Here is a 13,165-nt window from a genome sequence, read left to right as displayed (position 1 = left end):
CTCAAAGTTACCTCAACCAGGGACAGGTGATGAGGTGTGTCCTCTGATAGCCAGGAGACGGCCCTCAGCCAAGAGCCACCCTGCAGGGGCCTCAGTGGGGAGCAGGGGGATGGTGAGTATGGACCCGAGGCGGGCAGGCCGCCAGCCTCAGGGCTAGACCTGAGGCTACTGCTTCCTTTCCGGGGATGTTGGAAAAGAGGAACAGAGAATCAAGGTCAGGGCCCTTTTCCTTGTTTCTGTTTTACCCCCAGCTTCCAAAAGCAATTACCAGTGGGACCCTGCTAGGTCCACAGGCTGCCCTGTTGGGAGTGACAAGGCTGGACATAGGAGGTGGTGTGGCACAAGGACCCAGTGTCATGGTGTCCTGGAAGCAGATGGTACAGGTGGTCTGTGTGCAGGTGTGGGCTGTGTATTCACATCTAGTCTGACATGTGCATAGCAGCTGTGAGTTTACTTGGTGTTAGACTGAACCCCAACATCAGCCTGGACGGGCCACTGCTGTCTATTCAGACCCTCTGTCCATTTTTAAATGGGTTGCCTTTTTATTCTTGAGCTTACAGTCTAGATATTAGATTCTGGTCATTGATATGATCTGCAAATATTTTCTCTCACTCAACGGGTTCTCTTTTGCTTTCTTGATCACAGTGTTCTTTGAATTTAAAAGTTTTGAATTTTGATGAAGTCCAATGTAACTATTTTTTCTTTGGTTGCTTGTGCTTTTTGTGTCAGATCTAAGAAACCACTGCTTGATCCAAGCTCACAGCGACATACATCTATGATTTCTCTAAAGGGTTTTATAGTTTTACTCTTACACTTAAGAGAGGTACCTGCTAATCTGCTGGCAGTCTCCTATCATTTGTACCCACTGCACTTCTTTTTTCTCTTCCTTTTCTTATTCCCCATCTTCCCACTTTTTCTTTTAAAGTCTGATTTGGGAGGTCCAGGGACTAGCTGATGGCATGGGGGCTGCAGAGGACGTTTGCCTTCTCTAAAGGGGGTATCTACTTGTGCCGAGGGCCAGGGTATACGAAGGAAGAACCTGTGAAGCAGGGTTTGGGGAAGGAAGGAAAGAGGACCTGTCACTTGAAATGAGCTTGCCGAGACAGCAAGCTTCAGACCTCTGGTCAGTTGTGCTGCAGAATGTTCAGTCATAAATTGTTGAACCAGCAGAGGGAGCTAAAGGCTAAAAGCTGGAGAACCACCTGAAGGTGAGCCTTTACCTGACAGACACCACGAGGGACAGCACCTCCAGCAGCAGGGCCGCACCGAAGACTGCCAGTGCGGCAGGCGGGGGAGGCGTGGTGGCAGCCCTGTACTTCAGGAAGCAGGTGATGGAGAGAATCAGAAACACTGTTGTTGACAGAAACACATCCAAGAGGGAGCTGAAGGTGGCACTGGCAAAAGTCTTCACAGGGGAATTCTTCATAACCTGTTTGGGGTAGGAAGGAAGGTGGAAGAGCGTGACAGATGGCCACGGAATATGACTGAGGTGGAAAAATCCAAACGTTTATTGAGCATTTGCCCACTACCCCTGATCAGGTACAGGGTGACAAATGCTTTAGGTGGGCCATCTCCCTAATATCATTCCACTTAACAATGAGGAAATTAAGGCACAGAGAAGTTGAAAAAAAAAAATTGTTCAAGGCCACACAGCAGCTGATTACAAATCAGTACGTCCTCACAGTTGCTTTGCATACTGAGACTGAAAGGTGAGTTACTGACTGTCAAAGTCAATGGTTCTGCTTCTGTAAAGGCAATTGCACGAAAGCCATGTGCTGGAAGCTTCCACTGAATGGCTGGGTGCCAGGTTCAGGGTTTGTGAAAGTAGGGTTCATGACAGAAGTAACAAGCAGGGACTGAAGCAGCCGCAGATGAAAACATGGGCATGTCAGCTGACAGTAAGAGATGCTCGCGCCTTCATCCACGAGCCTGCTCTGGGCCTGGCTCTGTGCGGGGTGCGGCGGGCAGATGTGAAACAAAGCCCTAGGGGAGCTCACAGCCTCTTGGTGGATGCACCAGCTGCAGAGGAAAGGAACCAAGAAATGACAAGCTTGGGTTGTTAGACAAAGGAGCACAGAAGGATTTGGGTTTTTCTCTCTTGTGTAGATAAATGCACATATAGATGCAATTTAGGGTTTACTGATTATGGGAAATCAGTATGAGTCTTCATTTCCCTGTCACTCTGGAAAGCAACAAAGGCTTCCAAAGCACAAAACTAACTGTGAACTATCCAATGAAAATGACACATTTGTTTGGTAAAATTATAAGAAATACACACCTCTTCTTGATAACTGGTCCTGTAGGCTTGCTCTAGCTCCTGATCCAAGAAGTTCAAGCTGAACTGATTAATGGGTGGCTTAAAAAAATAATCTTTCATCAGGCTGTAAGAGACAAAAAACGCAACGGATCAACACGCAGCACAATCATATTTATTAGAAGATTGCAATTAGCTCCCAAAATGCCACTTGTTAAGCACATCACAAAAGCTGTATCTAAAAGGCACTATGCTACAGAATCTAAAAGGCACTATGCTACAGACCTGGCTCAGCCGCCCCTTTTAGAACATATCTCTGGAAAGTGTTTCCAAACATAACATGTTTTGTTTCCCCTCTACTAAAGAATGACCACTCGCCATAATTATAACACATATCATTAGAACTCTGCTTTTGAAAACATCCTCCTGATATCCAGAATTAGAAGGTGGCAGGTTTTTTTTGTTGTTGTTCAGAAGAATAAAACCATCCTTCTGAAGGACCAGCAGATCTCTGCACTGAAAGTACTTATGTTGATTTGGAGGCTTCCAATAAAAACATAATTCAGAGCCGGCTGTCCTGTCATTCAGAGCACTGACAGTAATCGCCACCATCAAAGCTAACAGGTTGTTATCACAAAATTGTGTTTACAGTTAGTATAATTTTGGTGCTGTTGTCACAAATGCAGATTTTGTGTGAAACCTGAAAAATGATAATGCTCAATGACTTTAATAGCAGAGAAAGCAAACCTGCTTTAACATGACTCATTCTTTTAAGCAAACAGTAATATTCTTTTTTCTACTGCAAAAAATTACTATAAATTTAAGGGAATGTTAATATGGTTTCAGGAGGCAAATATAGCCATGCGGTGTAGTCTCTCTCCCTCATACAATAACTACTAGAGTTAAATCAGATGAAATAGGTAAAGTGCCTAGCATATGCCTGGCACACAGTAGGGTTCTCTGTACATATGCTCCATCCTTTCCTTATACTATAGTGGACTCTCTCTTTTTGTTTTTTGTTAAGTGTGCAATACTTTACTACATCCCCAGACTCAGAAGAGTGAAAATTCTATCCTTTAATCTCAGCCCCCAATACAACATCCTACGAATGCTGAATACACATTTCTCTTAAGTGTACATGATATGTTCATCAAAAGAGACCGCATGTGAGGCCATAAAACATATCTCAATAAATGAAAAGGACTGAAATCATATAGAGTATGTCTGACTACAATGACAATGTCTTTGACTATAATAACATTAGACATTAATAACATATCTAAATACCATTCTTCATTAAAAGGAGTGAAGGCTGATTGCTGAGCTGGGTCAGGGAAGACATAAAATGAGCCTGTAATATCCTGTTGTGTTAGAATGTAAGAAATTGCTCAAACCAATGATGGAGCCATGTCAAAAGGACACAGAAGGGGGGCTCCTAATGACTAGATTCAGGAAAAGCAGAACACCAAACCAGAGTGATGGACTATAATCTGTTACGTAAAACAGGACTCCATGAATCCAGGTTGATTACAGATGGGTAGATAAAGGAATACATGGGGACGGGCTTTTCTTTACAGTGGAATGCCAAGCGCCAAATGATAACTGTGCAGTTGGTGCTAGAACAGGAAAATCACCATTCTGACCCATCATAGTAAAGACTGTTTCAGGCAGGAGCCATCAGTGGAGATTAAATCCAGGGGAGTTGATGAGGAATGGGATATTCACATGATCTTAAAGTAGCTTCCCACAGACTGCTTATTAGCCACAAGGAGAAAATACTAACTATAGATTGGAGACATCAGCAACACTTGCCAGTTGATCAAAATTACTATTGTAGATAAAGGACAAATGGGCACCTGATGCCCCTGGATATGGTACCTGAGAAGAACACACCCCTTCTGGGTGTCTGTCCAGCTGAATATAGTCATGAGGAGGAAACATCACACAAAACCAACTTGAGGAATACTTTGTAAAAGAACCAGACCTGCATTTTCCAAAAATGTCAACGTCAATGAAAGACACAGAATGTCTGAGGAACTGTCTTCGATCTAAAAAGACTAGAGGCATGACAACTACATAATGCAGTCTGTGGGCCTGGACTGGATCCCTTACTAAAGGGAAGTACTATCACGAACATATTGGACCAACTGACAAAATTAGAATGTGGACCACAGATTAAATATTGTATTGATGTTAAATTTCCTGAATTTGATAACTAGATTATGTAAAAGAACATCCTTGTTTTTAGGAAATACAGTATTAAGGAGTAAAGAACATGATGTATCAAACTTACTGTTAAATGGTTCAGAAAAAAATTAAAAATAAATTTCATAGAGAGAGAAGAGGGAGAGAGAAAGGTAGAGGAGAAGAAAATAAAACACAGTAAGATGTTAAAAGTTGGAAAATTGGGCAAAGGGTATAAAGGGAATTCTTTGCATTATTCATGCAATGTTTCTGTAAGTTTCAAATTAATTTAAAACAAAGTAATACATTGACAGTGGAGGACACACACGAGGGATAAGGCAATTCAGAAGAAGGGAGAGGCTTCTACCTGCAAACTTTACTTCAATGCCCATGGCTTCACTCTTACCTGTCTTCTTTGATAACATCGACAAAGTGGGCATCTGTTTTCTCCCGGATGTTCTTGAACCTCAGTGGAAGGAGAGCAGACTGGTCCAAGCTGACACCTGCCCACCTTCCCTTTTCCTGTAGAATCTCACACAGGGAGGTCTGGCTATTGGTGAGCTTCTCCTCTTGGGGTGGGCTCAGAAGTCCATTTTGCGTTTTAGAATTAGGTCCTCCAGAAGCCTACCTCAAGACAGAGGGAAGCGACACAGAGGTAATGCATGGGTATGCAACAGTGCTATTCCACCCAACCTTTCTGCCATGCTGGGGTCCCACTGGACTGCACACTGTACCTTCAAATCTCTGTTCTAATCCGAACACTCAACTTCTCTTCCCATCTGCTTCTCCCCACCCCGCTAGCTCGACAAATCACACCTCAAGGCATTCAGAGAGCTGAAGTGGTGGGAAGTGAAAGTAGGAGGTGGGGAGAGAAGGCTAAAAGAAGAGTTGAGACTCTTGGAGTTTGCTGACCACAGAATCAGGGTCCCAGAGGGCTGGGTAAGGTTTGGGGGCTGCGGGGAACTACAAGGGTGGATCCAGAGAAAGAAACCCAGAGCCATATGGGCTTTGACTTAAGAAAAGGTGACTGACTGTGCACGGACTGACCCAGTGTCTCTCAAGTCCATGGGCAGATGACGGAAGGGTGGAGGATGACAGATGCAGGCCTTCCCGGAGAGTCAACCTTCATAAGCTGCTTGAAATGATCTTGGGTTTGGTCTTTATTCTGCTTTCCACTCCAGTCCTGGCTCTGGTTTCCAAGTGAGACTTCTCCAGCAGTTTCCTTGCTGCTGTCCCTAACCTCCAGCCCCTCCTCTCTCATCCCAAGGAGTCTCTCACCCCAAGGAGTCCCCTCTTCTCTTTGCACGTCCACATTCCACCATCTGTCAAGTCCAGCTTCCAGCCCCCAAACCTTCCCTAACTACTCTAATCCACATATCTGTAAATCCTTATTGCCCGTTAGGGATCCTATCCAGTTCAGTGTGTGATTACTCTGCTTCTCCTGGGTTAGGAGCCAAAGGACTAGAAGGTATGAAAAGGTGTCGCCTAAGAGGAGTTATTTTCAGAACTGAGAAGATGACAAGACAGGAGTGTCATTTCAGGTAGATGCGGCAGGAGAGGAAATGACAGGAATGACAGCCAGGAGCTTGTTACCTTGGTGTTATTTTTATGCTCCTCCTGACAGCCGTTTTGCACTGCTCCTCCTCCTGTGCCACCTTCCGATTTGGGAGCAAAAGTGATTCCGCACGAAGGGCAGGTCTATGAGAAAAACACAGACCATAGGAACTCACTCAGAAAACACAACCACAATATGTAATTCAAACAAGTCTGCTGTGGTTGTAGTTTGCTGTCATGTAGAATGGTTGTAACTAAATGGAAGGCTTACTGAACCACTCAAGGATGAGTTAAAAACAAATTGGCAAAGAAAAACGGAAACACATCCACACAAAGACCTGTACATGAATATTCCATAACAGCCAAAAAGTAGAAACAACTCAAATGTCCATCTATGGATGAAGGGATCAATAAATGTGGTCTATCCATAAATGGAATATTATTCAGCCATCAAAAGGAACAAAGTACTGATCCAGGGTACAACATGGATGAATCTTGAAAACATTACATTCAGTGAAAGATGCCAGACACAGAAGGCCACATATTACATGATTCCATCTATATAAAATGTCCAGAAAAGGCAAACCTATAGAGTTGGAAAGGAGGTTGGGTGTTGCCAGGGGTGAGAGGGATATGGGAATGGGGGGTGATTTAATGGAAGAGGGATTTCTTTTGGAAATGTTATAAACTTGACTGTGTGATAGTTGTATAATCTTGCAAATACACTAAAACCCACCAAATTGTACACTTTAAAAGGGAAAGTTTTCTGGTATATGAATTACATCTCAATAAAGCTGCTATTGAACAACAACCTGGCCACTCCCCTCAACGAGAGCACATACCCCAGCTCCTCAAGCTTTATGTGATGGTGAGCTGTTCCTACAAAACAAGCTGAATAATCAGAGGGACCTCTTTTCAGACCTAAGAATTCTCAAAAATTTGCAATAATTAGCTGGCCTAGAAAAGAGAAGGCAAGACAATATTGACAGATAAGAGTAGAAAGGGCAATGCTTTTGTTTTTCATAACCCAGGATTCAAATCCCACCTCGATTCCTTACTCATTTGGACAGCCCTGTTCAAATCACTCACCTCAGTTTCCTCATCTGCAAAACAAGAGTGCTAACACTTTTCTTGAAGATATGTCATAAGGATTAAATGAATATGTACGTAGATAGCCCAGCACCATTCCTGGCTCTCAATATAACCTTAATAAATTATTACGATTATTATTAATGTGATCAGGTAAACTAGGAACTGTCATTGAGAGAGTAACTAATCGCTTCCAATGGAGAAGATAAACTGTAGCAGAAAATATTTAGGACTCAAATAATTTCCATGCATAAGCATTGTTAAATTACAGCATTGGACTACATTATAGGAGGCCAGTTATTATTTCAGAAATTTAAAATAAATGTCATTTAGTGCTTAAAGGCAAGGATATGATCACTTCCCAAATTAGATTTCAGGCCTATCCTGTATTAAATAAAAGGAAGACTCTAAAGAGAGATGTGTAATTTAGAAATATGACGTAATGCACGAGTTAATTTTGAACAATCATATTCATTTGAAAAATGAAAATATACATGCCAAAAGAGGTGGCCAAATAATTAACTAATATACCTGAGCAAACAGTAGCACCTAGGTAAAATGTGCTTATAGCTCTTTAAAAATTGACTTATTAACAGGGGTAAAATGTTATAATTGTCAATGATATACAATAAAATTATTATAAAGCACCTCTTGGCATTGACTGAGTTAAACTTCAAAACATTTTATCAATAGGGCCACTGATTTTCTCAAAAAAAAAATAATAATCTAATACCACGCACATGGAGTAGTGACCCTCCCACCCTCCATGAGAGGAGTGCCCAAAATACCCCTAGCAAGATCCTAATGGTACCCTCTAGGGGGGAGTAAGTGGTTCTGGTGGTGGCAGCAGTGGCCAGCTTGCTTCTCTAGGGGAACACCAGTCTTTTCTGGGGCCAAATGGTAGCCTTGGGGTAGAGTGGATACAGCTTAGAGCATGGGGACAGTTTGAGAGACTGATTCAAACCCTTAAGATCCAGGGACTTTCATTAATCTCATAAACACATGATGAAACAGTACACAGCTACTTCTCTACTTTTTAAGCATTAAGATTGGAGTAGTCTAACAGTGATTAAAGGCACTGGCTTTGAAATCAAGCTGTCATGGACGGAATGCTGGTTCCACCATTTAATAGGAAATCTGAGTCTCACTTTCCTCCTTCATAAAACGGAATTGTACCTACCCTGAAGAATTATTATAAGGGCAAAATGAGGAAATACAAGTAAAGCACGACAGAGGTATTTTAAATTAGATTTGTTTTGTGCACCAACTTGAATTCCATGGTACTAACTTTCTACAATAGTGAATTGAGGATGATGAGGCCACGTCCTGGCCCAACGGGAGGAGAATGGTGATTGGTGATTTCTGCCACAGTTGAGGGTTGGATGAGTGGAGACATGCATGCATTTATCACGTTTGGCTCCGCACAATGCCTGAAGTATTAGTGATTTTTCAATAATGTTGGTACTTAATAGTAAAACTTCTGTTCACTATTCTCTCTGGTTATGAACACAGTTCATCAGGCAACTTAATGTCCTTGATCACAGTCAGGACAGCCATCCTTGGTATCTGCTTTTGCATAGTCATTTCTTTTTTAGGTATCTCTTGACATCAGTTTGTTTCTAAGTATTTTTCTCTTCTCAAGTACACCTAACACACTTCAAGAATAAGCTATCTGCTTCTTAAGAATTCCCATGGCACACTAGCTTTACGTATATAAGATGTTTTATGCATTTAGAACCACAAAAATATAACAATGACTATCGAACCTATCAGACAGCAGAGGGCACACACATCTCTGCAAAGGATCCCCTCGATAGAAACTGAGGCCACACAACTCAGCTTCTGCACCCTATATGTGAAGGGGGGTTGGAAGGCCAGTAGAGTCTGGGAGTGCCCTTGGGGATCCGCTGACCTCCAGGGAGCCTGAGGCAGTGGTCTTCACAGGTGAGCAAGTCAAAGTTACATCTTGTTGACAAAGAGAGGTTACGTGGCCTGTCCTCTGCTGTGAGAAAATGTTCTAACAGGGAGGTAAGGTCACAAAAGAACCTCAGAGAGCCAAGGTACAGACATACACTGCCAGAGCACAAATGGTCGTAAATGGTGTAGGAGTCTGGGCTCAGGGAGGTTCGGGGGCTCGTCAAGGTCACATGTCAAGCAGTAGAGAGCAGGACAGTGACTGAGACTCCTAATGGCCTGAACAATGCTCACTCTGCATTCCCACAGCAGCTTTGTCCAGGAAGTGGGGACACAGGGGTGGGTGGGAAAAACAGTTGTGCTTTAAAAATATGGCTCTTTGCTGTTCTATTTCTTCTTCAGCTACTTTCCTTCTTGAGGGGAAATTTTATTGATTAAAACTTTAAAACAAATGAGACAAAAAATCTCCATCTGCCCTGATGGAGATATACCCGTATCTCAAGTCTCTTCTGACTTGTGGTCAGAGGCCCCTTTTGCACGAAGAGGGCCACACCATGCAACGGTGGATGCGTTTGCTTCCCCTCGCCACCCCCGCCCCCAGCCATTTTCCTTGAACTATTTTCCAGCTTCATTTTAATCAGGTTAAAACATCTCACAAACCAGTTTTTGCCAAGCACACAAACACGTCTGTGAAATGTTTACCAACCCATTAAGCATCCGTCTCTCCCCCTGTACCACTGCCACCATCCCTGAGAAGCCCTCACGAGGAAGAGCATTTCAGACTTTAGGAAACTAACTGCCTGGAGTACCCTGCCACCTTGGGAGGCATGCCTGAGCAACCGACTCAAAGTGAAGCAACGGTGGCAGGCACATTAGATAAAAATCACTATTGTAATGATAGGCACTGCTATGATTTAGAAACGCCAATGTGCAGAGGGCACGACAATGAACGATAATGAGGTCTTTATCCAGGCAATGTCTACGGTCTCGTGTACTCGATCTCAATTAATCCTCATAACACTGTGAGGCAGAAGTGATCACTCTGAGGATTCAAAGGCGCATCAACAGTGGGAGCCAGACTGCAAGGCCCCTGGCCCCTGACTACCATGCAGCCTCTCTCTGGCCTTTCCTGGCACAGGAGGACCCAGGAATAATCCTGGCACTCTGATCTCCTCTGCCCCATTCCTTGAAGTGACTCACACAGTTAGGACCACCTCCTGGTTCATTTAAGTGGCACTACTGGCACCTAGGGAAGCTTCATCAAGAGCAGCTAAGGTCCCCAAAACAGAGTACTCTGTGGGCCAAGGAGTGTGCTGGCTGTTGCCTGGGAAACCCGAGATCCCTGGAGAACACCCAAGAGCAAGCTCCACATTTTCCCAGATTATCTGTTCTTCTTCCCCCAATGCGGACGTGGGCTAGGAGGGAAGATTATAACTATTTTTCTAACACACTTGGGTGCATTTGCATTTGTTTTTAACACATTTCCATATGTGCACCCTGCATTCTGTTCAGGATATATGGCACAGAGCTATAAAGTAGTTTTTTTCTTCGAGGCCATTTCTCTTCACAAGATAAATCATTTCTAAGCCAACAGCTGTCCTTTTTCATAACTGTCAAGGGAGGGGGCAGGGAAGCTTCTTTTCTGAGAAGGAAGGAGGGAACATCATGAAAGCCCTGGCTTTGCCTGTTTAGTCTGCTGAACATGACTATTCAGCAAGCTGTCCTGTGACCAAAAGCACCCCTTGTTCCCCAAACTCGAAACACAGGTTGAACATGTGACAGTAATAGCAAACATGGCTTACTGAGGCCCGCTCCAAGTTCTAGGCTCTTTGCCTGTATCACTTTACTTAGTCCTCATAAGCACCCATGAAGCCAACACTATGATTTTACACAGGAGGAAACTGAGGCAGACAAGAGAAAGGACTTTCCAGAGTCACATGGTAAGAGGAGTTTAAGGCCAGGTAGCAGTGCCCTCTGCCCTAACTATGCATGTGACATCTCTGAGTCTACAGGAATGGCCTGCAATGCGGGTCAAGTCACCCTCACTACTACATGCCATTGGTGGGCCATCACTATCTACGGTGGTGGATTTAGGCACAGGCATGAATACTTCCAAGTAGGTGACTTCTGCTAACAAAATACTAGAGAAAAATAGAAGGTAAAATATTAGAGGAAAACAGAAGCAGTAATTGTTACAGAAGAAGAAAAGCAAGCCAGAAGCTTTAAGAACAGGAAGTGGACAGTCTGAGACTTACTACAGGCAAAAAACAAACAAAACCAAAATCTGTAAAACTTAGGCACAAGATCTCAAAGTTATGGAGTAGAGAATCGCAGTGCCCTGTTCAGATTCCTGAGTCCTAAATGGCTACTGCATTTAATAACCGAGGCTGATAAGGCAAGAAGATTGTAACCATGTTATGGAAATAGTCCATCACAAAGTCAGAAAAAGGAAGTATTTGATATATTGAGAAATTTCATTTATGTCCAATACCTCACTGCCTGATGCTGCCAATTAAATGATGTCGGACTAATCTTCCCATTTCAATTCATAACTATGGGCTTTATTCAGATTTCCCAGTTTTCCCCCAATGTCCTGTTTCTGACTTGCGATCCCATGTTGCAAACATTTGTTGTGCCTCCTTAGTCTCCCCCACTCCTGTCTGTGGCAGGTCCTTGGTCTCAGATCCTGTCACTTTTGAAGTGTTCTGGTCAGGTATTTTGTAGACTGTCTTAAATTTAGATCTGTCTGATGCTTTTCCATGAAATGACTGAAGTTTAGGATTTGGGGGAGAACCCCACAGAGGCGATGTGCCCTTCTCATTAACCACTTTCATCATGAAAGTGGTGCTTGCTAGGTTTTCCACTGCAAGTTACTATTCTCTTTATAACGAATAAATATGTTTCTTCTTAAACTTATATCCAGTAATTTTAGAATTCATTGATGGATCTTGCCTGCAGCAATTATTACTGTGATGTTCTAATGGTGAGTCTCTTTAACTCATTCCCTCTACATCTATTAGCTGAGATTCTTCTGTAAGGAAGAACTGTCAATTTATGTGTAATGTGCTTTGTCTTAATTGAAGGAAACATACACAAGACTGAAAATATAGATAAAACTTAAAAAGTCCTTTTTTAAAAACTTACTTTACATCCACATTTCAGAGCCAGCAGCCAGACTACTATTTATTTTTATAATAGTTTTATCAAGATATAATTGATATAACATTCAAATCACCCATCTAAAGCATATAATTCAATAGTTTTAAGGATATTCACAGAATTGCGCAACCATCACCACTGTCGATTCAGACCACCATTTATAATAAATACATATTTAATTTCTAAACTATATGTGTATGTATATACGTGTATACAAATGTGTGTATACATATGTATGTGTATATACACATACGCATTCCCAGAGAGAGATCAATCTACTAACTTTTCCATTTCTATAATGACTTAAAATTAAAAGCTGAAGTTCTTTGCCTCCTCAAACTGAGCCAACTGAGATTATTTATAATGATTTTACATACAAATAACAAGGAGATAAAAGTGATAATCTATTTAGTCATTTAAAAAGTCATGGCAATGGTCACAGAAGGATGGTCTCCAGGGTTAGTGACCACAAAGGGAAAGTAGAGCCCTTCTGCAAACATGACAGGTCTTTCTCTGAATCACCCCATGTGGACAAATCCACACCACTGACCGTAAACATGTAGAAATGCCCTTCGAGCACACAGCCCCAGGGTTCCGAATAATAGATTACAGTAAAGTCACAAAGTTAGTAGGTGTATTTCCAATGAGGTCTTTCAGAGATGAGCTAAGATGCTGTCACAGCTCACATGGTTCACTGACTAGGACTGATGTGATAAAAATCATCCACATCTTTGGTTTTCATTTCTTTGTTTATCACAAAGATGTTAGAGCAGCTATTGTTATTAGCATGTGGTCCCGGTCCATCCATCATCAGCAGCAGCTTCATGACAAATGAGTAGCAGGTCTCCACTGCAGAGGTGAGGTCACACTAAATAGGCCAAGTGCCTATGCTCCAATGTCACATTTGTGATGTGGCTGCATCCCCCACAGCAACAACCAATAGCAAAAGTGAAAGAACCTTCCTCAAGTCAAAACGAGCAGAGGTCAGACCTTCCCGAGACAGTCAATGAC

At 42.6% G+C, this 13,165-nt stretch overlaps 1 protein-coding gene across 1 annotated transcript in view; it reads right to left on the bottom strand.

Moving 5' to 3' along the window:
• Positions 1-13,165, bottom strand: part of ADCY9 (adenylate cyclase 9) — a 107,873-nt gene that overhangs the window by 15,873 nt on the left and 78,835 nt on the right. The window contains exons 3-6 of the mRNA XM_011376495.2: positions 6,032-6,136; positions 4,845-5,062; positions 2,279-2,381; positions 1,221-1,429 (exon numbers count right to left, since the gene is read on the bottom strand). Of these exons, the coding sequence (XP_011374797.1) occupies positions 1,221-1,429; positions 2,279-2,381; positions 4,845-5,062; positions 6,032-6,136 (635 nt within the window). The remainder of the gene's footprint in view (positions 1-1,220; positions 1,430-2,278; positions 2,382-4,844; positions 5,063-6,031; positions 6,137-13,165) is intronic.

The sequence above is a fragment of the Pteropus vampyrus genome, unplaced genomic scaffold (assembly GCF_000151845.1).
Source record: "Pteropus vampyrus isolate Shadow unplaced genomic scaffold, Pvam_2.0 Scaffold300, whole genome shotgun sequence".
Lineage (NCBI taxonomy): Eukaryota > Metazoa > Chordata > Mammalia > Chiroptera > Pteropodidae > Pteropus > Pteropus vampyrus.
This window is presented reverse-complemented; position numbering and strand designations above follow the sequence as displayed.